General features: G+C 31.8%; 1 protein-coding gene across 2 annotated transcripts in view; it reads right to left on the bottom strand.

Moving 5' to 3' along the window:
• Positions 1 to 22,668, bottom strand: part of LOC145933669 (tRNA dimethylallyltransferase) — a 72,185-nt gene extending 49,517 nt beyond the window's left edge. For both annotated transcript variants that reach the window (XM_083033634.1, XM_083033633.1), the window contains exons 1-3: positions 22,495 to 22,668; positions 5,902 to 6,039; positions 4,793 to 5,151 (exon numbers count right to left, since the gene is read on the bottom strand). In XM_083033634.1, coding sequence (XP_082889760.1) covers positions 4,793 to 5,151; positions 5,902 to 6,039; positions 22,495 to 22,635 — 638 coding nt within the window. In that variant the 5' untranslated portion in view covers positions 22,636 to 22,668. The remainder of the gene's footprint in view (positions 1 to 4,792; positions 5,152 to 5,901; positions 6,040 to 22,494) is intronic.
• Positions 22,669 to 26,665: the final 3,997 nt, after the last annotated feature.

Genomic DNA, 26,665 nt, shown 5'->3' with positions numbered 1-26,665 from the left:
AAAAACACTATTAAAAATATAAAAAAGTCTCTTAAAGTAAATTTTAAGGAATATATAAAAAATGAAAGAAATGTATATATAAAATAAAAAATAAAGAGAGATGTAAAATAAAATTAAGTAAACTAATTTTAAAATAATTAATCATTTTGTAATAAACCTTAAATAGAAACTGCTAGAATAAATAAAGCTTTTAAAATTGATTTTATGAGACTTATCACCTTACTGACGACTAAAAACATCGATGCAAAAAGGAAGGGATTCTTTACGAACCGTGGCAATGACGAGGCGATACATAAAAAAAATATTCCGGAACAAGACTATTAAGGTTTATGAGTGCCGTGTTTTCCCTTGGGCTATAAAGTATAAAAAGGATCGTTCAAGTTTTAAAAATATATGAAGACATATCCCACAGACAGTTCTCTAACAATTTTGCATTTTGCCAGTTCCATTTCGATTTATCGCATCGTGAATCGAAAAGCAAACAAGAATGATTACAACTTAATTATACGATTTTCTACAGAAAAAAAATTCTCGCAATCGATCCACCCAGTCCTTAGAAAATAATGCCGAAAATGTATATTATTACATACATATATAGAGAGTATTAAAAAGTTAAAGTGCAAATTGTGCAAAGAGCGACGTTCATAACACTTTAACGTTTGTAATATAATAATAATGTCGGTCCCTCGTAAAGAAACCATCAAGAGAACTGAGTTTCGTTGACTACATGATAAGACTACACGACGAATAAATATTTCATGCTTGTCCCAAAATTCTTATTCCAACCGCTATTAATATTAATGAAACTAATCCGAGCCATTAATAAACAAAAAAAAACAAAAAAATTATTTCTCGAAGAGTAAAATTAATCTTGCATTTTGTATTTTCAATCTAAAAACTTGTTATACATAGATTGTTAATAAAATAGATCAATGTATTAAATATTACATAATAACGGAAATAAAAACTATTTCACATTAATTAAGATGATACGATATAATGTAAATAAAATAAAAATAAAATAAAATAAAATAAATTAAATACATATCCATACATACTGCAGATATGTCAAAAAAATATATCACGATGATTAATGACAGTGAGAAAGATGAGCGTTATAAGAAAATCATACTTCTTAATAATAAGATCTCGTGCAATCTCCATATAATGCGATTGATCGCGAAAAGAAATGTAAAGAAGCGACCGGAAGGTTAATTGAATGCTCGTTATTCGATGCTTCGGAAGCACGGCGAATAAATACAACTTGAAACCTCTGAGTTAAGCGAGGTGACAGGATAAAGGAAGAAAGATACGACAGCTGGCGACGCGCGAGAGATCCTTGCCTGACCTAACCCAACCTGATCCAAAATATTCTATAGGGTTCGACGTCTTTTCACGTACGAGACGAAAGTGTGCAGCAGGATGGCCGCCGCGAAGGAAAAAGGTGCTCTTGCGAGACGCAGCTGCCATTGGTGGCCATACTGTGAAAGCGTAACAGTTGTCCAAAAGACGTGCCCTGCTCTGCTTTGCTCTACTCTGCTTCGCCTCTGCTCTACCCCTGCTCTAATTGACTATTGTCGATCGTCTTGCGCGGCGATGTCGCATTCACACCCGAGGAAACCCGACTGTGTATATCGATCTATCGGGAGCTGGACACGCAAATCCTACAGAAGCCGAAGTCAGGTCAAAGGAACGCGGGGAAATGCATCATTCTGCATCGTCTCGACGTTCATTGATGATGTACGTCGCGGACGGTTAATCATAATTCGAAAATTACGGATACACGAAGTAGTTTCAATTATCGCGACGTGTAACGCGGAAAAAAGATTTTGATTGATGACGATTGCGTGGAGATATGCGTTTGAACGCTTCGAAGGGTTTGATCGAGTCGTTCGTTGCCGCGCGAATTACTGTAACTGTGAACGTAGCTTTATAAGTCCCGATTCTGCGAAAAATGCCGGCAAAGTAACAGGTGGACCTACAGCGAACTCCGGCGAAAACCGGGACTCTCTCCTTTCTGCGTCGAATTCATGCGCGTCTCAAACGAGAAACGTGATCATATACATAAAGTAAATTTTATAAATAGGTTTACGTGATCATAATTATGATTGCATATAATATTTGGTTATATTAAAATTAATCGTTTATCATATGAAGAATATATGATTAAAATTACAACAGCTCTTTACGACAACTATAATTTTAATGTAAAATTTCAAAAAAAAGTTCTGATGCTGAACAGAAGAGAAGTTTAAATAAAAAAATTATAATCTATCTAAATTAAATTCTAGATAACTTTGATAAAACTGTAATTGTAACGTAAATTCCAGAACAACAAAATTTAAATAGTATTAAATTATTTAAATTCAATTTCAATCAAACACATAATCTGAAAAAGCTATAACTTTAAATTAAATTCCAGATAAATTACAAACGTTATAATTGTAAGTTATATTGCAAACAAAATAGGAGAAATTTATTCTTAACATCTATTTAACTTCTTTTCTATTGCGATTTTTAAATTAATTTTTATTAAATTAATAAGTAACGCTAAGAAAGTCACACCATTTGTGTGTCCTTTGGCATCGATCCGTATCTATATTTACGATAAGTATGAGAAGATTTTACACGCAACTCTCCACTGACCTACGATTATAGTTACGACATATTTACATTATGTGTATGTATGCTATCAGCCGATTGCATAAACAAGATAATGCTGAAAGCAACTTTATGATAAATCAAATGTGAAACAATTTAAATAAGAAGAAAATTATATAATTTTCCTAAATTATAAATTCTAAATAATTTGACGTATGCCAAAATTAACGCATTATGGAATATATAATGCAAGAAAATATTTTGCAATTACAGTCGAAACTGTATCTATAAAGGAGAGCTAAATATAATAAAAATTATTCTATTAAAAAAATTAATCAATTTAAGCATGAATTTAAAAAACGCATAAGATAAAATAATCATCTCTATTTAGACAGAATTCCAATTTATCACAGATAATCTTGGATATCAGTGCATGGTTCATATATTGACATTTATTATCCAGAATTCTTGGAGAAAATAATTTTGATTACTAATGCACTGAGAAAAAAATACTGTTGAATCAACAACATTTTTGTAGTTAAATTTTATTTTATTAATTCAATGATATTATTAATCTAATCAAATACTGACGTATTTGATTAGAGTGAGCACACACAAACAATTCCAAAAATTTCATTTTTTAAATTATAATTTTAAAACATATTTGAAAAATTTAAAATATTTTTTGCAAATCCCATGAATCCATCTTTAGACAAGGAAAATTTATTAACAAAATTTTAAGCTACAAAACTATGAATGTCATCAATATTATTAGCATAAGCTCTGCTCGTAATGGCAGAACTCAGATTATTTGCAATATCATCTCATGGGCGCATCAATTAATTAATTAATTATTCAACGGGAACAATAGCGCGTGGCGTTAATTAGTTCACAGGCTCTACTTATTTATACCAAGGCCGAAATCCGGTTCAGTTCAATTATTCGTCAAACTTAAGTCAGAATTTTATAAATTGATTGTATGATGAAACATTTTCCTAAATATTCCATTCAGATAACGCTGTGTAAATTGCAAATGTTATGTTAAAGCTGCACGGTTGAGTAAAAAGTTTACTAATTAATAAAGAAAAACTCAATGAATACGTTGGTCGTTCGACAAAACGGCTATAAAATGCAAAATCGATTCAGGTGTTAACTTCGTTATCTCTGTTACTCTCCGAATTTTATCAATTCATTTTCGGGCTAAATTTCATCACGGGTTAATACACCTGAAGATATCTTGCAAAATTTTCGTGATTTGTATTGCTTGTATTATTTAATGCGGAGGAAATTCGATAGATTTACAAATGTATTGCCTCTGCGGCTAATAACTAATCGAATCGGAATATTTATTTCTTCTTCTTATTTCTGGAAGATTTTTACTTTAATGAAACACATCGTTTCCGCAATGATCGATTCAATTTATATTGTCGCAATAAAATGTGAATATCTTGAAGTCAAAGCGATAACGAGGCGAGCTATAGCTTCATTCCCGTTATCGAAAGTAGGTCAGAATTTTATCGCGGCGCGAGGATTTCGTACGCTCGGAACGTTTTTGAGACTTTAACGAACGTCGCTTTGAGACTTACTTGCACGGCGTTCGAGTGAAAAATGCTAATGAATTCAATGAATTAAATTAATGCCTATGTATGCGCCAGGAATATCACTGACCGCCTGATGAATGCCGTATTTTCTAATTTATTTTTAAATATAATGTGACAAGTGGCTTTATAACAACCGCCGGATATCAAATAACCCTGACGAACTACGTGGCAAATTTCAATAAAATTTCACTAATCGTAATTAACTGCTCGGTATCACAGATGCGAACAAAATTGTCTTTATATCATTGACATGTTGCGATAAATAATATTATCAGTCAAAAATAGTGTTACATGATTCCAATCCACGATAATCATTCCATTTCAGATATATTTCTGTCATTTTGAATATCTATTAATTTTATAAGAAGCGAGATAAAAGATATCATTTTAAAACTAATAAATATATTTTTAATTGTATAACACTTATAAAACACAATGTAAAATCGATATTTCATATTACGCGGTTGCAATTAATTTTATGCGAATTATTTAATGTGACTAAAAATGTCGAGTATATTTTATTTTTTATTGCAATATTGAAATTTGCCTAATCAATATCCTGTATCAATAATTACAATTGTGGATCCTACCTTATGACTTTCCGCCTGTTGTTAGGATGCAATCGGCGCGCCATCTCCGGATCGACCTCCATTAGTCTTCGATGTAGTTCCTCGTTGCTATCATCACATAATCTCGCGTCGAATTTCAACTTCTTCGTCGGTGCCGCTTCATTATCATCGTCATCGCCATTCTGTCGTCCGACTCGTATATTATATCGATCATCCGATCTGTTCTCGATAGATGCGCTCGGATTGGTCGCGCTTGAATCGGTTTGCACTGACGGACCTTTCGGATCGGCTATAAGAATCTCCCACAGCAGAGATTCTATGTAATAGTTTGTACCGCCGACGACAACGGGCAGTTTCCTCCTGGCCAGCAAGTTGTCTATCTGTATCGATAGGAAAAGGAACACAGAGTGTTGGGGGCAGAGTACGATCGAAAGCAGGACCGAGCGATCCGCGCGAGAGACCGTGGCTAATGATCGTATCAAGGTCTTCGCGAGGATCAGGGGCGTTCCGATTGGCTTCGTTCAAGATCTTTATTTTACGAAGTCGATTTCGCGCGAACCGAGTTGCGAACCCATCGTGATTGCGAAACCGCGCGCGAGAAACATCCAATCGGCGCAATTATAATCCTTAATACGCAACAATAAGTTGATTGTGCCGATCGAGAAACAAAGAGGACGAAAAAAAGTATCACTTTCGACATCTGCGATTCATTAAGCGCTTATTGTACGTTTTTCATTAACACGCCCAGAGAAGGATGATTCACCCATTAATGATTTTTATCTGCTTACGATAATCTCGATTTTACGGATTCTTTTACCATTCTCATTATTTTTTCGAGAGATGTTACGATTAGCATACGAAGACATCCTTGCTCATTAAATTAGATAGAATAAACTAGATACATTAATATATGCAAATTATTATGGTAATCATTATTATCGCGCTGAATTAAATTTTCGGTTATTCTTATAAAATTCACGTGTAAATAAATTTTGAATTATGTTCCAGATATTTAACAATAAGCCGATGAGCATAATCATTCTTATTATTATATAATGTTAGAATAATTGCGCCGCGTTAAATGTCAGTATCTCCGGAAAAAAAGGAAAAGAGAATGATGTGAAAATTACAATTGGTAAGGCCATGTTCCTGAAGTCGATTACGGAGAAGTTGGTCAGCGGATCAACGACGTCCAGCATGTGATGCGGTGCCGCCTGTCTTTCCGCCGTGGTTACCTTCGCAGTAACAATATCCAGGCTTTTGTACACCTGCGGACCAGAAGAATTGCCGTAATTAAAAACAAAATAATGAGAAACCGGCGAGATAGTGTTACGAAGTAGCAAGTAACGACTGATAAATAACGCATGAATGGAAAATTATGACAAATCGAATAATTCCGTTAATTACGACGCTTGTGTGATTCAGGGCCAGAAATAAATGCGCCGAATAATGCAGACGCGACTGTAGAGTCGTCGGATTAAATCGAATCCTGCAGCATGAAAGTGGAGAAGTGAAAGAAGAAATTTTATCAAGCTTTCGATCGAAAATCCTGAATTAACAAATTAACATGATTTATATATTAATCCCACTTATAATTTTTTTAGACATCTAATAATACAAATAATATAGAGTTTAAGTATCGTTTATAAATTTCATAAAGATTTATTTTTTATTTTCCATAAACTAGAGTCTTATAAATGTCACAATTAATATTGTCGGTTTTCTCGACGAAATTGTTAATATCGTTTGATGTCCAACAAATGAGTATAATTTTATATCATTTTTCAAAGTCAAAAGTTACAAACGCGTTTTTCTTATACGAGCATCGAGAAAAGAGTTCAGTAAAATATACATAGCTAATAAGATTAAGTACTAGTAACACAATCTGACGGAGATTCAAATGGAAAACAATCAACATTTCTTTGTTTGGATATTTATCAAATTTGCATTTACAAGCGAGTTTATGGATGGGCAATGATTTCCAATAAAATAACATAAGTTCGACATTATTGCGCGCGTGAATCAAATTGGCCTCCACGTAGAGAAAAATGTTAGAAAACAATTTCCTAAATAATGCGAGAAAAGTATAAAATGAAGAATCTTTAACGAAAGCTTAAAATAGTGTTTATAATAGTGATGATTATAAACATGATTCAATGTGTAGCGCAAAAGCGAAACAATCTTCCTGTTTCTTTTTTATCTCCTCTCACTATTCAATATAGTTCTTAAAAAATGTTTTAAAATAATCTTTTTGCACTTATGACATGATGAATTTCAATCAATATTATTTTTTTAAGCGGTGTCTTAAAATGATATATTGTCTACCATCGTTAAGAAAAGTGTTCTATTCTCAATTACACTGTGAATTTTGCAACTATGTATAAAATTCTATATAAATATTTATTGCGAGATATATTTACTAGACAAAACTTTACTAGATTCTGGAACGAGCCAAATCTATATTGTGTCTATAAAATGCACGACTAAAAAATATTAAGGCGATTGCCTTAACCTTCGTTCCACTTTGCTCGTCAGTGCAAATGCTTCGATCAGAAACGTATATCGCTTCTGCAGCGATGAAACGTCGAGGAGAGAAGTGCCACGGTGACATAATACACGTACGAAGTATCGACAACGTTCTTGGAGACAGTGATCGACCGATCGACCAGCTGCTACTCGAAATTCACTAAGTCTTGCTAAGACTGGGTGTCGACTGCAAAAACTAGAAGCCGTTGTTGAGATATCAATATAAGAAGGATTATTAATTAATAACGAATTAATTACTCAACCATATATATATATATAATTCAAAAAATAATCCATCGTTAGCAGATAATAAAAGTTTTGTAATGAAAGTAAAAAATAAAGAAATTGAGAAAAATTTTCAATTTGCTAATAAAATTGTGATCAAGTTATTTGCGTAAATTAAATTTAAAAAAAATTAATTATTTTATGACAGTAAAACAATAATTAGATTAATAATAGTCCAAGATTAATAAAAATCGAAGAATCTTTGCACCGACTTCGTTCTAATTGATAATTAATCAATTAGCAATTTCTCGCACCGATATTCTCGAAATTTGGAAAAAATATACTGTAGCACAATTATATATATTCTTTCTTCTGAGTTCAAGAAGAATCGAATACGTGTCAAATACGTGCTTGGCGGATCAATAGAGCCTTCAATCACTTCTACTTCGTTAATCGCCCGGTTATACCAAACGAAGTTCCTTCAGTGCTGCGTGACTCGCTTACGCAATAGCAAAGATATAGAAGGAAAGGAAACGAAAGAACGATTGTAAGACTTGTATAACACGTACTCGAAGTAAAAACGAAATCAGACACGTGCTAACACACACTATCTCTAAGAATCATTCGCCAACGTACCAAAACTCCCCAATAGAAATTCTATAATTACTTGATGCGCCTAATGACGTTTTTTTGCTCACCAGTCCAATTATTGATTGATAAATTATATCGATTCTTACCGTACAAAAACTCATAATTATCGATTCTATCGGTCGTTTTATAAGCAAAATAGCTCTGCACGCATCTTATATTATTATCTTATCCATGACGCAAGTTATTTGAAGTTTAAAGCCGCAGGTGGTAGTGATACCAAGATAATTAAATCGTTCGGAGGCCAACAATTATTTTATTTCCGCACGCATCGTGAATTTCACGATGCTTTTATGGCTAAGATTAGCACATTTGGCTGTCGTGCAAACGACGATTAATTTGATGAAATATTAAGTCTTTTAAAGACACCGTCTCTTGAAATAGAAAAACATTTTCGACATCGATGGAATGAAATCTATCGATTTCGTGAAGAGTTTAATCGGCAGCCTAGCAATCCGTTAGATGCGTGATGCGTTCGATGAAACAGGTTCCCAAGGTTCCGGTATACATCGAGATATCTTGAATGGTTACGTTCGCAACCTTCATTAGCCTTCATTCATCAACCACTTGTCGGACAAATTGTTTTATGTTCAGTGGTTTAAGAAATCGAATAAATGTAGTGATTGATAAGCAATCGAAGAACCGAAATAAAGATCTTTGCAATTAATAATACTCTTAAATAAACAATAAGTTAATTTATCTATAGAGAAATTAAGCAATTTATATATGTATTTAATATAACAAGAGATTTAATTAGAGATTTAACACTATATAAATTTAATACAATAGATTTAATTAGAGAGAGAGAGAGAGAGAGAGAGAGAGAGAGAGAGAATACAAAAAATTTCTTGTTTAAAATTTCTAAAACTAATTTAATAATATTCTATAAACTGAAAATATAATAATCTTTAGGATTTTTAAAATAAAATTATTTATAAATATATTGTATCTTCGATATTCAAAAATATAATTTGTTGATTATGCAATAATCAAAAATGCTGATAGTTTACTCCATTTTTTGTCACATAATTATAATTTTTCACATTTTTCAAAATAATCTCAAATAAATATAAATGTGTAATTTGATTAGCATTGTTCGTCATTTTTATCAATGTTATTTTTAGTTTCTATATTTTCTAATATTTGTATTTCTATAAAACATGTTCGAGCAAAATTATCACAAAGAATAAATTAGTTTTTTAAATATAAAAATTAAAAATTTATTAATTTTGTTATTATCATATACGCTTTATAATAAATAAAAATTGATAAAATATTTTTTATATATTCGACACAATTCCTATAGAATTTATAGGACATTCTATAAAAAATAGTATCTAGCAACTTTAAATGCGACACAATAGAAGCGAATATGCACGTCATCCATTCTAAACGTGATTGAAGATGCTATAATTTGATTATTATCTCGAAACTCACTTTCGTGCATTACGGAACGCAGGTTGAAATCCTTCGTAGATCTCGAATTTTTAACTGGACAGATGAATAAGATATCGGAACGAGTAAACCCCGAATCAGCTGTTTCACTGGCAATCATAAGAGCTCTTATATAGGATGCTTCTCCTCAAGTTTCAAAATTACATATATTAAATTGAAGACACAAAATTATATGGGTGCATATATATATATTTAAATTTCGATATTATAAGGCTGAATTAAATCTATCTCCACTCAGAGAGATTATTTTTTTTGTTTTTAAACACTTTTAAAAATACACGACTTTGAAAATTGACGTGACGTAACGAAATAAAGAATTTCCAATAAAAAAACGGATATTGAAACTTTATTTCGAGTATCATCAAAAATGGTCAGCTCTAATTTTATACGAATCCAATCACGGAGCAGTGTTATTACGTAATCACAAATTACTATTGAAGATACTAGCTGGAAGAATTAATCGACAGTTTAAGTAGAGCGGGCGTCAGGGCTCTCTCACTTCAAGGTTCAAAGAAGAACGAAATATCATTTATCTTTCTTGTCTCTCTCTCTTTTTCTTTCCTGTTCGTCATTCCATAATCAGTTCGTCAGCAGGCAAGTGGCATTCCAGAAGGCGTTGGCGGAAGTCGCGGCCGTTCTCTAGACTCTAGACGAATCTAATTCGAGACTTCAGAAATAGACGAGAAGGAGCGAAGCGGAACCCGAAGAACTTCGAACGTTTTCTTAGACTCAAGGTCGTGAAGTTAGAGAAGTCTGAAGAGAATGGAAGAGAGAACCACATCGTGTCGGCCAATCGGACGAATCTAACGGTGCCTGATGCGAAAAGGGAAAAATTCACGGACCGAGAATATCCCGCGCCGTGATTTATCGATAACGCTCAAGGAACCCTTTGCTTCACGAAAGACCTCCCAACGCTCGCAACGGCAATTATCGAAGTCACCGGCAAATTGCGGAATAATTTACGCGAGATTTACCGATCGACGTGTATTTAAGCCTCTGAGAAACTCCAGCCGCGTGGTAGCAGTGGCTTCTATGCTTCCACAACTTCCTGAGATAAAATAGAATAACGAAAAAACGATATATCGCGATATTTGTGTGATATTTTCCGAAATATCATTTAAAAAAATAGTTTTCTGTCGAAAGAAATGACTAGGATTTATTCTAGTGAAATAGATTTTGAACGAGCTGCGAGAGCGATAAATGAGAAGGAAGGAGAATACCACGTGGATTTTGCTACGTTGAATATTTAATCGGTATTAAGTAGGTCACATAGCAGCACGTTGTCGTCATCGCGACATTAGAATCGCTTAGGCGATTTCGTCCGAACTTGGCGCGCAAACGTTGCAGGATGTTCGATTGAAGGACACAGCGATACAATGACTTCCTAAAGGAAACACGTAAAGTAGAAACTTTAATTTCGTCTCACGTAACTTCGTAAATTATCATATGTCTTTTTAATATTCGTCGAGGATTCAGATCTGATGTAACTCTTCAAAGGATAATTTTGCAATTTAATACTTCACTGACTTCACAATTTTTTTATACGAGATTAGCATAACACTGATTTGCAATGAGTTTATAGCGAACGAGTTTTTTAAATTATAATATTAGCAGGATGAGGAGAAATACTTTTATCATTATTTATATTTCTTCAGAAAATGCTATAAAAATTATTATCTTAAAAGTAAAGGTAAGTAGTAAGTGGTAAGTAGTAACATTCAAGAATATCTGTTCTGAAGAACTATGGAATTAAAAAAAAATTCTCTCACGTCTAAAAGTTATTTTCTGTGTTGCTACGAATGAAAAACAATATATCTACGCGTGCATTCGTTACATTAACAACAAATGAGATAATGACGAATAATATTAACAAAGAATATAAAGCGTATAATATAAAAAATTATAATTAAGACACACCATATATTTTTTGTGTACAGTCAAATCAAATTCACTTGAATAAAATTATTAATTAAGTTACAAGCATAGCAATAATTTGAATAAAATTCGCGCGATATATAGATTGTGATTTAATCGTATAATTGTACAAAAATATCTCACGTAAAGTACAAAAAGTTTTAGAAGAAAAGGGGAGAAACTGTAGAACAGCGCTTCAGAAGTGCACTCAGGGAATCTTAAGCAACGTTCATATGCAAACGGCCGCGTGCACTTAAGAGTTCCCGAGTTGTGCCGTAAAAATTCTCGGGGGCACGGAATCTCTTTGTCGGCTCACTTTTCACAGCAGTTGCTGTCAACCGGACCGCTGACTGTGAGTGTAAGTCAATGAAAATCCGGCAAACGCCGACAAAAGAAATAAATCAAGAGTCCGATTATGAGCACGACGCACATTATTCACGCCGAGCAATTATTTCTGCCGCAAAAATTCATAATGAAATTTCTCACTAAAATATCGACTCGATATGACCGACAAATTTGAAATTACTAGAACACAAGCGCGTCATTCCTCGATTTTGTATTAAAAAGAATATTTTTAAAAAAATATAAAGTTTGTTTAAACTCAATTAATAGTTTTTGACAGAAATCAGCTGATTAAAGCGTTAATTTGCTAATTAATTTTTAAAATAATAATATGGTATAAAAATTATAAAATAATAATGTTTTAAATAATATATTATAATATACTTTAAATTCGGTTAATATTTTTGACAGTTATCAGCTGATTTCTGTCAAAAAATATTAATGGAGGATAAGGTATTATAACATATTATATTTCAACATATTACTATTTTAATTTTTTAAACATATTATTATTTTAAAATTTAATTAGCAAATTAACGTTTTAATCAGCTAATTTCTGTCAAAAAATATTAAAAGTAAATTTAAAAAAATTAATTTAAAAGTAAATATTAAAAGTAAATTCATAAAAAAATTGTGCTGTTGATTTTATATATATTATAAAAAATACTGTCAATATAACTGTAAATGAACATCATTCGTTACGCTAATATCGACGTACAAGATAAAGTATATTTAATCAGTCAGCCAATCACATATCGCGAACTACAATCAACCCTACAATTTTAGCGACCGATAAACCTCGGAATTACGGAAATACGCAAGTGCGGCGGTCATTAAGAGCAAGTACCATTCAAGTAAATTAATTTGAATATGACAAGCCCGAGAGAGCGGGAAAGGAACTGGTACTCCTTGAAGTATTTCGCGTAGAGCCGTATTTCGCTTTAAGATATTATTACATTACACGAAAACTGGGGTATTATTACGTTATATACGAAAACTGGTCCGGTGGAGTAAAATGGCGAATACGATCTCGTCTTCGCATTCTTTCTCTTTTTTTTTCCCATCTTTTCTCGCCTCACTTCTCTCTTGCGAGATCGGATCGTCTGTCTTCGTTCGATCATCATCGCGGAAGAGCATTTCCTATCCCCCGTGTGTTCCCGATCCAAGAGTTTCTCATGTCATCCTCTTATCAAGTTCAGAAACCGGTCTTCTACAACTTATTATCCAAGATCACGCGCAAACCATCGACTTGCGTAGGCGAGACATACCGCTACACACTTTTGATCTTTCCCCTCCATTCTATCCTCGAAATATTTTTAATTTTGTAATTTTTTAAATTTTTCTAGTTGTTTACGTATAGGTATATATATTTATATATAATTAGTTACATAATTCGAATGCATACAAATAACAAAATTTGTTAGAGATGATTCATTGTAATAAAAATTATCAGAATCAAGATCAGAATCATTAATATTCGAAAATTATACTAGAATATTCATCTTAAATTTAATATTTAAAAAAAACAGTGTTTTTTTATATATAATAAAATACAGAGAAAATATAAAATATAAAACTACAAAAATAGCTAATACTATAAAACGAAGTTTCACTTTGGATTAGTGACAAGTAAACTTTGATCGACACTACTTCGACAAATACACGTGACAGTTGGCACGTAAATATACCGGATGCTTGACGAAAGCTATGCAAAAGAGCAATAACTTTCAATCTCGGCACGGAAAGCTTATCACTCCAGATCTTTCAGTTATCTCTAACGCGCAGTGCGTCATAACAACGTGCAATAAATTGCGACAAACCTTACTTAAGAGAAATACTCTAAAAAAATACTCTAAAAAAAATAGAACGGATTAAAGAGGTAGAATACGCGCGAGAACAAGCTTAATAGAATTACGAGACAAGATGTAAAAGTTATGCGCACGTGTAAGCTATACACGCGTGTCATCCAAGCAATCGTGAAACTTGCCGTGTTAATGCCCCTGGATTCTCGCGGATTCTCAACCAACGGGGTTTATGTATCTACTATACGTCTACTTGACGTTTACGATAATTAGCAGGAATCTACGATGCTAATGAGCTAACTCGCCCGGATACGTTCGCGAGAATGCACGTACAGAACCCGGGATCGCTTATCCGCCTCTATCCTGCTGCGATGCAGATGTAGCTATGCTACTTCTTAACTCTCAATTATCATGCGTGATTACTAGGTGTGCTATGATAGTTTTATGTGTTTACATTTCCTGAATACGCATTTTATTCATATTTTATTATTCGTACTCGTCTAACTATCAGTAAATATTCAAGTTTGTTTAATAAATATAATACACATACTGCACTTCAAATTTTAATTATTTTAATTATCAAATCTAACAAATGTTAGAAAACCCGTTCTTAGATAATTCAGCAATAAGAAAAGAATTAATTTATTAAATAAGTCATTATATTAAATGCGCTGTTGATTTCATCTCGACAAAAGTTTGAAAGTTCCTAATTATGACCATTTCTCGTGGTTTTTATTACGGGGCGTTATGATTACTAACTGCACTGACAGAACGTCTATCTCAGAACGTGATAAAGTAATAATTAAGAGGCAAATAAAATGTAACAAGGATCTGACTATTCTTCATTTTGCATTTCTTTACAAGTATTTTATAATATCAACTAGTCGTATCGTCCATGGTATTAATTAAGAAGAAAATTGATTACTAATACGTAAAATAAAAATTGATAAAAGGATACTAATCGTTCGACTAATCGTTCTTCGCTAGTCTAGGAAAACTTAATGATCGCGAATTAATTAATCGAGTCAATTTAATAATACACTTTAATCTTATACGATTTATCGATAAGACATAAGATTGGAAATAAAATTAGAACTTTTAATTATTTATGCATTTTCATGAAATGATACGCCAGTTTCCCCCCTCCCACACATACACATTGTTAATTATTCTGAACCTCCATTCGTGATACAAACTCTTCGAAGGATCGCGGAAATTGTCGCAATGCGATGAAATTGTACATAGACTGAATTCTACACAAGAAGCTAACAATAAGCTCTATTTCTGCAAGACAAGTTTCTGCGTTAGCATCTTGTTCTATACTGCTTATTATTATTAAGCACGACATTCCTCGACATAAATCAGAAATTGTTGCCGTATGCTGTTGCAGCATTTCTTTAGAGAAAAACAACTCTTATATATGATATAAGTATGGCATGTCTAAGATTTAAAAAAATTACAGGCTCAAAAAATATATGACTTTGATAGATATAATTATAATTGCTAAGTCCAATAATATTTACTCTCTTATACTTATATTTAAAAACTGTATTATATAACTATATTTTCTTAGATGTAAATTTTAGAAAAAAGTTAAAATTAATTGCAAATGATAATCTCGAGATATGCACATATATGCGCGCGCGAACACCAAGATAACGCAAATTGGATCAAACGAATTTTATCAATCTTATCTCATTATTCTATTTTCCGTAATCAATATTTTCAAGTCTGATTAATTTTGTAACGATAAGCGACCTAGGAGTGGCGAAAACTTTTATAAAGTATTAAAATTAATTAGATGATAAGAACAAGTCACATATAACGATGTATAGAATCAACATCGTGAATATTTTATTATCAAATTTTTTTTTTTTTTTTTTCCCCCCTTTTCAAATATTAGTTATAATTTTTATGCCATAAATAATTGAAAAATAATATACAGGGATGTAAATAGATAAAAAAATGTTATATTTAATGTTTAACAATTTTTTAAATTTCAATTCAAAATTTAAAATTTAAAAAGTTAAAAAATACTGAAAATTCCTGATATAAAAAATTGTGAAATTTAATCAAATGTTTATAGTTATCTACATTTTCGTAAGAATGTTTTGAAATAAAAGTAATTAGCAATATTCAGGTGATAATAATTGCAAAAGAAATAAGTTTTCGTTAATACTGGAGAACCGATTTATTCTCTTTTTTTCTAGATAAAACTTTACGTCATCCCACTCGGCGCCAAGAAGCACTGATATCTCATATGAGTAATCATACAATTATGGCAATGCACTCCGAGTGCGATTGCATTGCATAATGCACCGCGAGCAAACGCACCGGCTTAGTCCCGGAAGTATGACAATCTATTCTCAGCACTCCTAATCGCAGAATAGATGACACATCAGTCGCACATATTTAAACTTTATATCAGACAAATTGCATCGCACAAAAAGAAAAGAGAAGATATACTCTCGTGGTACACAATTAATAACAGTTGTCGGATTATACATTTCAATGATTACAATGTCTCGATCATATATCGCTAAACACAATTAAAGTAGAAAAATATACAAATATGTCAAGATAATAAATTATAGGCGAAAAGTGACAAAATACAAAAAGCGAAGATTGAAACTGAGAATGATTAAATGGTTTCGTTGCTGCTTTTCAATATTTGAAAGCATTTTTTTTAGATTGATGTAATATTGTGTAACAAGTATTCGCATTTAATTAATGCTCGAGATGGAATATTTTAAATAAATGAAGTTGTGTGTTATACGATAAATTTAGAATAATTTGTAGGAGGCGATATACGCAAAGCTCTTCCGCGTTCAGACACGAGATTTTACAGAAAATATAGAGTTTAAAATTGGCTATGACATAATTTGTAAACAATAAGCGCCATTCAGATAAACGCGGGAAAGTTTATGATCTTTGTCGCTATCGATCCCACGAGTAATTTATGTAAATATAAATATCGAAACTCGCGTTATTTCAAGACATCTAAGAATATCGATGACAAACGCTACATTTTTAAAAGAACTTACACACATTTCATAATTAATAAGAGATAAGAAAGAAGATTTGTGATTCAGGAAATGTGCGTAGAATTGGAAAATGTCTCTCTACAAAAGAGAATTTTTTTTCGAATTCAATTGAACAGCTGACCCGATTCTGTCAATTCTAGACTAGATTCGAATTTCGAAAATAGATGTTAAATAGCATTACCGATAATCGACTTTGATGCAATCTCGAACACCTGTCACTTCTGAATTAACGTTTTTCCGAACTATTGCGTATATAAAGTTAAAATCAATAATTCTACATGAACAAAAAACGAATGCAAAAATTTCTATTGAAATATCTCTCCTATATAAACCTTTAATATTATACGCGAAATGATGTTAATGTTAATTGGCAATTACATCACTTGAGCGCTATATAGACTTAAGTACGTTCATTAATCCTTCATAATCGTTACGAGGTTTCACTCGACGTCTTGATAAAGGCTGCACTTGCGACTCAGCGCCGTAATAAAACAACTGTCGAGAGTATCCCGAAGCATCCGCGTCGACAAAAGAGCCTCGTAAATCTCGCGTCATCGCGTCGCCGTGAATTTAAAACCGGTTAAGCCGGAGAACCTGCCGCATATAACCAGCTGCAGCCTACGATTTTTATCACGATTTTCATATCGTCCAATTACGAAACGCACACCGTCGCGGCTGTCAAAGCGCATTCCGTGGGCACCGACTATAACATTTCCGTATGTACGATCACCGTCAAGGTCGATCTTTGCGAGAGAAATGCTGTCCCCCTTTTACCATTTGCTTTCAATTTAGATAATAAAATCAATATTGATTGCATCAATAATTTTTAATTAATTCGCGTATTTTTTTTTATTACCATAATAATGTTAAAATATTAAGTAAATTTTTAAAATGTTTTACAATTTTGTGATAATTGTAAATAGTATAATAATTGTATTAAATCTTGCTAATTTTTTAAATTAATATACGCATGAAACGTGAATAAAATATATCTCATATAAACACATTTTTTATTTAATATAAATTTTCAAATATTTTTTGCGTATGCTCTACATATATGTAGAGGAATGAAAAAAAGATTGAATGAAAAATTCTGATAATTTTTAATTAATGATTGCATTGAAAATACTCGTAACGTTTACTTAGTAAGTAAAGTAAATTGCAACCATGAAAGCAAGAGATAATAGCGGCAAATTCTGTTTCTCTCTTTCACGTAACGCACGTGGGGCTTTATTCGCGGGTTAAAACGAAAGTTTCCATGCATGGCACGCAGCCGGTTCGCCAGAGACCACGAACACCATTTGAATTCAAGGACCAAAGTGCGTTGCCTTCCGCGGGTCAGCGCCGCGATAAAGTATCAACGAATTTGCTATTATGTGGTTCTAAACGCTCCGTATTACGAGATTACCGGCGTACATTTCGTGAGAATGCATTATTTTGAAGCCCACTATTTTTATTCCCTTCTCCCTCATCTCTCCTTCCGGATATAAGCAGATTTATCTTTAGAGAAAGTGAATAAGCCTCAGGAAGGATAACTTCGTGTATTTTATTATAAAATAGCTCCTTTATTAATGACACTCGCGATCAGCTTTCGTAAAAGGGACGATACACGCGTTTCGGATGATTGCGAAATGAATCTTCACGTTAAATTAGTAATCAGAATGCAATTAACCTTTCGAATTGTACAGTTCGTTATACAAAATTATAAACTAATTATACTTTCATTTGCCTGTTTTCATGCTGTCCGAACGCCAACGCGTCCTTCCCCACGCGTATATGTATATATTCTTAATGAAAGGTCTCGCCTAAACGTTCACTTTCTCATACCATGTGATATCAAGTGTGGTCTGCATAACTCGTAGTTATACATGCATGTGCGGTATCTTATCGATGCGTATATGTATATCGATGTATACACGTAATAAAATGCCGAATTAACATTGCTGAAAGGCATATTTATGTACAAAATGAGATAATTATGCGTTTCTCGATTTATGTAATTATAGTTCGTAATTATTCTTATACACAGTTACAGTGTGAAATTAGCTATGCAATTATCATATATAATTCTAGTGTGTTATAGAATAGATTACTTTTTATATTTAGATTGTAACTCTCGATTATCTCGATTATCTCGAGCAAAAGACCTTGAAAAAGACATGATTTTTAAGTGTAAATTTGATCAATGAAATCTCGCAATTTTAAAGAAATCGGTTGAGATTCTTTTATTTTATATCTGTGATTTTATATCGTCACCTTTTTTATGAGACATGATTTCCAGAATAGTTGAAGGACAGGCTCCAATAAAATCTCGTGAAATTTTTACGAATCACTAAGAATTGTCGGGTTTTCTACTAACTTTATCCGGCGAATCATCTTAATGGATATTCGCAAGAGACTCGCTCCCAGTATTTCAGTAAAATTCCAGCACGCCTTCTTAACAGCAATATTAAAATTCTACACGCTGAATATTTCAGGAAGACCGATCTATCGTATTTCGAGGAGAATAACTTTCGGCCATCGTATATTCATCCGACTGGCCCGTTTCTAACCAAATTAGGTTCCTAGGTATTTGGATGAAATTTCAAATTTACTAATTCAGAAAGAGGCTTCATCATGGAAATAATCAAAAACATTATGCTATTCTTATCAAATTACGAATAGAATAAAATTTAATTGTATATTTCATGTGTTATAAAATTAAAAGATTAAAAACAGATAGCAAAATATATTTTTTTAAAAATACTTTAGATATTTTTTTAGATACTTGTGAAGGAAAGATATCTTATAAAAATAAAAATATAAAAATGAAAATATGTGAGTGGTGGGAAAAATATTGAATAAAATTTCTTTTTTAATCTTTTCTATACACATGTTCTCTATATCGCTCTATATTTAATTACAAAGAAGACAAGATTATATTGAAGACCTTTCCCAGATTGTAATTAAATATATTTATGCAAAGTAATCCCTTCTTTAATATATCCGATTTTCAGGCCAGATTCCTTCCACTTTGGAGCAATCAGTCTTTCCTTAGTAAAAATTCAATGAATGACTATTATTATGTATATGTATATCTGGCGCGGTCAGAGCCAGGCTTCATGCGAAGATTAAAGACATCTTCGTGAGACGTCTGGTCGTGCGATATGTGTCCCCAAAGGGTTCTCGTTCTCGCCATGAGAAGGAACAATCCCGGTACTGATAGCGATTCCCCGAGTGTGACCGCGTTTCAAGTTTCGTGCGAATCGACAATCTGCGAGGGCGGAAATCTGTAGATTTTTTTTCCGGCACGTGTGTGTGTGTGGGCGTCGCGCCGTGTCCGCCCGGAAGCGTGATTTATGCATATACGAATGAAGTAACGCATGGTGGAAAAAAGAAATAGGAGCCGCCGATGCTCCGTGTGAAAAAGATATAGAAATAAACGTGAAGGCGAGAAACTATCGATTAGTCTACGAACATACGTTATATAGAGTTTTTCTCATGGGCGAAAAATATAATTTTGAATATGAAGATCGAGATTAAAAAGCGAGATAAAAATTAAAAATGCAAAACGTAGCTAAAAACGAATATTATATATATTATTGACAGCTCCGAAATATTTTCTATTAACGATCACTCTTCTCTCATTATTCGTTCTTATTTATTATTAGAGAGACATTTAAAAAAAACGTGCCAAACTTCGAAGATCATTAAACTAACAATCATGTATTGAGAACTTATATATCAATAAAAATGACTGCTATATGTCAGCGATACTCGCGTGAATAGTTGCAAATAAATCTCAATTTAAAAACGCGGTATAGAGAGAATCAATTCCCAAGTACATCGCTCAAGGCAAATCTTAAAAATAATTTAACCTCTTATATAATATCATATTTTTTATATACATGTATTCTTTTTTCATTTATCCAACTAAATGGATTTTTTTAGAATACAAGCTATGTCCAGAAACAATTTATAAAATTTAGTGCAAAATCTTTTTATACAAATTAGTTATTCGTGTAAATAAATTCCTAGTTAAAAATCATTTTTTCTTTTTAAGTTAGAAGTAAAAATATTAATATCAACATTCGAGAAAATTATTATATATAAAATCCGATTATATAAACTGTCCTTTTCAAGAACTTAATTTCCTATAATTGTTTATCAATTAATTGCTAATACTATATGTATGTGTGTAAAAAGAAAAAAAAAGGGAAAATTGATTTGTTATTAAAAATAGATAAAAAAATAGACAAATATAAAAAAGATTGACTTTTGACCGTACCCGAACACAAGCGTCATCGTTTATTAATTCGCCGGAAATTCTGCCTGACCGGAAGTTCTGCGGCAGGCCTGTCGAGAGTCGACGGAATTCGATGAATTTACATGAAGGACAACAATTGCGATTGACCTTTGTGTCAAGGCCGTGAGATTAGATTATCGACTCGTGTGTTAACGTATGTATATATACGTGCGACAATTAAAACGGCTAATTTATGAGCCACGAGCGGTTTCCGCGAAGCACACGAGATTCTACGATCTCATAAAAAAGATTTATTGAATCAAAGACGAAGAATCTGTCGCAGGCTCTAATTAAATGTTTTACTTTTGCAAAATAATCTATTATTTAATATATTATTTAATATATTAAATTTAATATATCATTTAATATTTAATATTCATTTTTTTTAATATTATTTATTATTAATTATTTAATATATATAAATTTTTTAGGTCTGATTTTTTTTTAAATAGTAAGTTTTTCCATAGCAATAATTCAATGAATTTATTATCACTATTAAAACAATGACGAAAATTAATTTGAATGCGATAACGATAAAATGGCATGCTGATACTAAACAAACCATATTGTTTCACATCGTTACGAGATGCATAACTGTCGCGGGAAAACAAACACTGTTTAAGTGCTTTCTCACGTGTGTTTTATTATCACTTAACGCCACTGGCGTTGAAACGTGATTTATAAAAGAGAAAGAGAGAAAGTACTATATTTCTTCTATCTCCTGCGAATTGCTCCAACCAAGTGTCATCAAATCAAATTAAATTAAAAAGAGACTGCTTAGGACGGATTTAACTTACAAGAGTAATTTCCGCTTGTTCGTGATATTATCAATAAGCGACATCGGTTTGTCATAAATCATAACAATCGTCATGAAAAAAATTATAAAAAATTAGAGTTGATTTATTTGATAGTAAATAAGATTTTATAATAAACACACACATATAAATAATTTAATTAATGTGTTTTTTATATTTGCTATCAAAGGTATACTGATTTTGATTTTAGATTATAATTATTTTTAAAAAAATGACCTAAATTAGAAAAATGGAGATATAATTTCACGACATACACGGAAGAGCATTTTAATTTTCGGAAAATCGCATTTCCGTTATGTATGAGTATTTCCGCATTAGGCTTGATATTGATAAAAATAATGATGAAAAGCGCTATTGATTTATGTTGTAACTTTATCTTATTTTATATTAGTACCCTTGGCGTATAATTACATCGATACTGAAAACTACGCAATAATGTTGAAAATATATAGAGAGTAGGAAAATTCTGAATACAGTTATATATTCACATAAATATGTAAATCTAATGGAAATAATTGTTGATCGAGACAAGACTTGTCGCACAATAGCGCTTTTCCCATCGCTTTTCACAAACACGATAAACACGTTGTGGAAAGTCGTGCTTAGGTGTTCACCTAACCTCGTCGTGAGGTTTCGTCGAGGATCGAGCATTATACAATATCCTTACCTGCATGCTGTCGGCCGAGACGATCTCCCCGGAGAAGCGGCGAGCCAGTTCGACAGCCAGTCGAGATTTTCCGGAACCCGTGGCACCCAGAATCACTAGAATTGGCACACGCGACATTTCTATTTCGTTACTATCAACCATCCTGGCTGATCGCGGCACGGTGTACTGAGCGCATGCGCCGCGCTTTGCGCCGAGCGCCTGCTCGGCCCAAGGTCCGTCGTTCCATCACATACGGAATGTGGAAGGTGAACTGCGCGGTGGATTTTAAAATTTTAAATATCGGCAGCGTCGAGCGACGCTCAACTCAAGACGATGCCTTTGAATGTCTTATCTATGTTCCGTGTGTAAGTACGATGGAAAATTGTTGGGCGGCCTATATAGAATATTCTCAATATAGAAATAACATTGTATTTATAAATTTGTACATTGAACTGTGCGACTACAATTACACATAAACGTTAAAAAAGATTATTATATTCAGTATTTTGATAAATTGATCCTTCGTCGCGAATTACAGACAAATAGAATTTACTTTAATTACTGTAAGAATTTTATAATAGAAATATGCGGGTTTTGATAAGAAACACAATACGATGATGAAACGTCTACGAATAGCATTGATTTCGGACGTCAATTTCGAAAGGCAATATGATTTGTATTGAGAAAACAAAACCAAGAGATCTGCATAAGAAATATTATTTATAATGCAACAATAAATAAGGAAATTCTTCATCAGGGTATCCGCAAACCGCTATGAAAATTGAGCATAGCACAAGAATAAAAGAGAAGCAACAATATCCCTTTTTGAAATAAATTTTGAAACTTTTTTTACTAAATTAAATATTTGCTTTGTATGTTGAATTTTAAATTAAATATACTTTAAATTAATTTAATAAAGATACATTTTTTAAGTCTATTAAAGCTTTGTAATCCATTTAAGCATTATAACATATATTTAAATTGTTAAAAATTATTGTTTCCCTACTTTACATCTTTGATAAAATCGATATTTTGCGGTCCAAAAATAGGCTGTGTATATTAAGAACTCCACCATTCCATTACATAAATGTGAGAATTTTTTCAGCACTATTTATAATAAAATTGCACGCTAAATAAAGCGGTGTTTATCATTCTATATGCGTATAATTATACTTGTGACCAGCGAAGGCAATATCACGTGCGAAATAGCGCAAATAACTGAAACCATTCGTGCGTTGCGTTATATGCGTATGCATCTTGACACGTGTGTCGAATTGTGTGACGCACGTCATTCTCGAGTTAAATGTTTGCGCTATCCAAAGCTTATATTTTGTTAGATTCGCAGAAATTACAATGAGATGCTAATGATATTCATTTTTATATCGCTCGATAAATGATAGGTATGTAATAAAGTCTTATATCATCACTATAAAGAATGACATTACGTTATTAGCATATTCTTCATATTCCAATACGATCTCCATATGTCAATAACATAAATTCGAAATAATAGTAATTAACAATGATAAGAAAATTAATAATATAAATTAATAAAGATTTTTTAAACAAATAATTAGATTTATTCAAATTTTTTGTTACTTTAGATTAGGGAAAATTTTAATATAGTTTTTATATAATTATAATACAGTATTTCTACTTATATAAAAAATCTTTACTAGTATTTAATTCCTCGTACTGATGTATTCAATATTTCTTGGCTAAAGACCAGAAGTCCTACAGTTTAGATTTTACGGAACTATGTTGTGTCATTTATCTCTGTAGTAAGCAGCTATTCAGTTATAGTCGGTTTATAAATAGTGCTTTATGAATGGCAGTCTAATATATATTCAAGCGAAAATCCATTACCAGTGACAGATAATTAAAGATCTCAATGAAGTAAATCTTTCCTGCACCATTGGGTTATAGATATTATACTGTAATAACAAGAAAAATGAAACTGTCATATCATTATATAATTTTTACAAATATTTCGCTTTGTATATCTGACATATAATTATATGTATAATTTAAGAACGCTCTCTTATGTCTATGAAATAAACGTCATGTAAACAAATATGATTGCTGTCAAAGGTGGGCATAGAAGAACGCGTTACTCGTAAACTGAGATTAATGATTTTATATGATGTTGCACATAAGCGTGCACAAGTTAACGCAAAAAGTTACCACTCTCTCACTCTCGATATTTAATAATGTTAAATCGGCAATTAGATAAGAAAGCAAATCAACGTATTAGTGGGATACGAATACGATACCGCCGTAATGCAACGTTGACGTAATTGCAACACACAATCTTAGTTAGTGCGACACACAATGCCAACGTAATGCCGACATAACGTAAAACGTGATGCGAATGCAACGTAATGCAATGCGGATGAAATGGCGAGGTGAACGTTGGCGTTTCGATTTTTTACTATTTAACGTAATACATAAACACATGAGCACGCCGCCAACGCGAGTGTCATGCAAATTCAAACTCTTATAGGTATATTTGCAATGTAATGCAATGCAGCACAATGTAGTGGATGCAACGCGAATGTAACACAATGTATTGTAACATAATGCAATGAAAAAAGCGTGACGCAGACTAAATAATAAAAGTGTTGCGTTTTATTATTTATTATTTTAATTTTGCACAACGAGCGCTTTAATAACATTAAATCAATTGCTTCTATATTTAATTTTGCATGTCTATATGTGTATTGCTTATACTTTTTTAGATTATATAATGTTTAAGAAAATTGAAATTTACAGTCTAAAAATTCTACTTTGGAATTATTTTTATAAATTAAGATGCATATTTAATCAAATTAGAGAAAGTCTATCGGACAAACATTTTATATACACTGTTGTCTCATTTAATAGAACAATGAAAAATTTAACAATGAAAATGTAATTTAAGCATATTGTTAATTATATTCGATAACAATAATATTTATAGTGTTCTAAAAGCATATAAATCAATAGTGTTCTAAAAACATATAAATCTATTTTTCTTATTTTTTAAGAAAAAATTAATCATATATTAAAAATAATACGTACGTTTAATTTAAAAATTTTTATATAATCTTTTATATATATAACAATAATAGATAAAAATAATAATATATTAATAAATAAAAATAAGCAAGATCAAAAAAAGCATTATATATACGAATATGCATTACTTACCAACTGCATCATTAAAACATCGTTATGATGTCTTTTACAGTCTTGGCTAAATTCAGACTAAAATCACCAATGCTATGTTAAATATCAGAAAAACAATCTTAATCTGTAGTATAATATAAAAGGTTATCATCAAACTTAGATAAAAGATAATAGAGGACAGTTTAGGACGGTAGTTTAAATTTACCATACAAGCTTTTTTGCTTTTGAACTTGGTTTGAACTTAACATTCGAAAATAAGATCTCTGACCTATATTATTATTTTTAATCTAACGTCATTTGAATTCATAACGATCGTGTAGATGAACGTGTGTTCCGATGATTTATTCTTTTCTAATTAGCGATATTGTTTGGTGAGTTACCTTCTTAGCCTTTAAGAATTTTCTATTCTAATTTTTTGTCTTAATGATCTCCTCTTTTTATTAGGAAGAATATATTCTTTAAAATATATTCTCTCAAGATATCACATTACTTGGAGGAAGTACATTATAATCTATGTTGAATTTCACGTTACAACGCTAGGAACCGTTGGGAGATGATTTCAAAAAACAATCATTTATGACTACATAAATTAATGACTGACTGCATTATTATACATCGCATTTTTTATTCTATGGACAAATTATGACAGGTAATTATCTTAAGATTTTTTTTACGTATACGTTTAGACTTTGCTGAAGAAGCTCTATATATGGACTTAACATTATATTAAAGATAATTTGCATATATATATATATATATATATATATATATATATATATATTAATTTTGCACCTATTTCCTGTGTTTTGGCTCCATTTTGTCATCATACCTATTTATTTTATTTTATACTTAAAATATGATTGGAATAATAATTTATTAATCCTAGAAGAGAGAGTGTCTCATAATTAATTAACGCTAATTAATAGAAACTTGTAGAGAATTTTTTAATCCTTAATATTAAATCAATTAATTATCTTGGAAAGGAAGTAGATGAGGAAAAAAGAGAAAAATTACAACGCTAAAA

Source organism: Prenolepis imparis, unplaced genomic scaffold, assembly GCF_030444845.1.
Source record: "Prenolepis imparis isolate NDT839.2.m4 unplaced genomic scaffold, iyPreImpa1.0 SCAF_3, whole genome shotgun sequence".
Classification (NCBI taxonomy): Eukaryota; Metazoa; Arthropoda; class Insecta; order Hymenoptera; family Formicidae; genus Prenolepis; species Prenolepis imparis.
The sequence above is the reverse complement of the archived record's forward strand: the minus strand, read 5'-3'. Positions and strand labels throughout refer to the sequence as shown.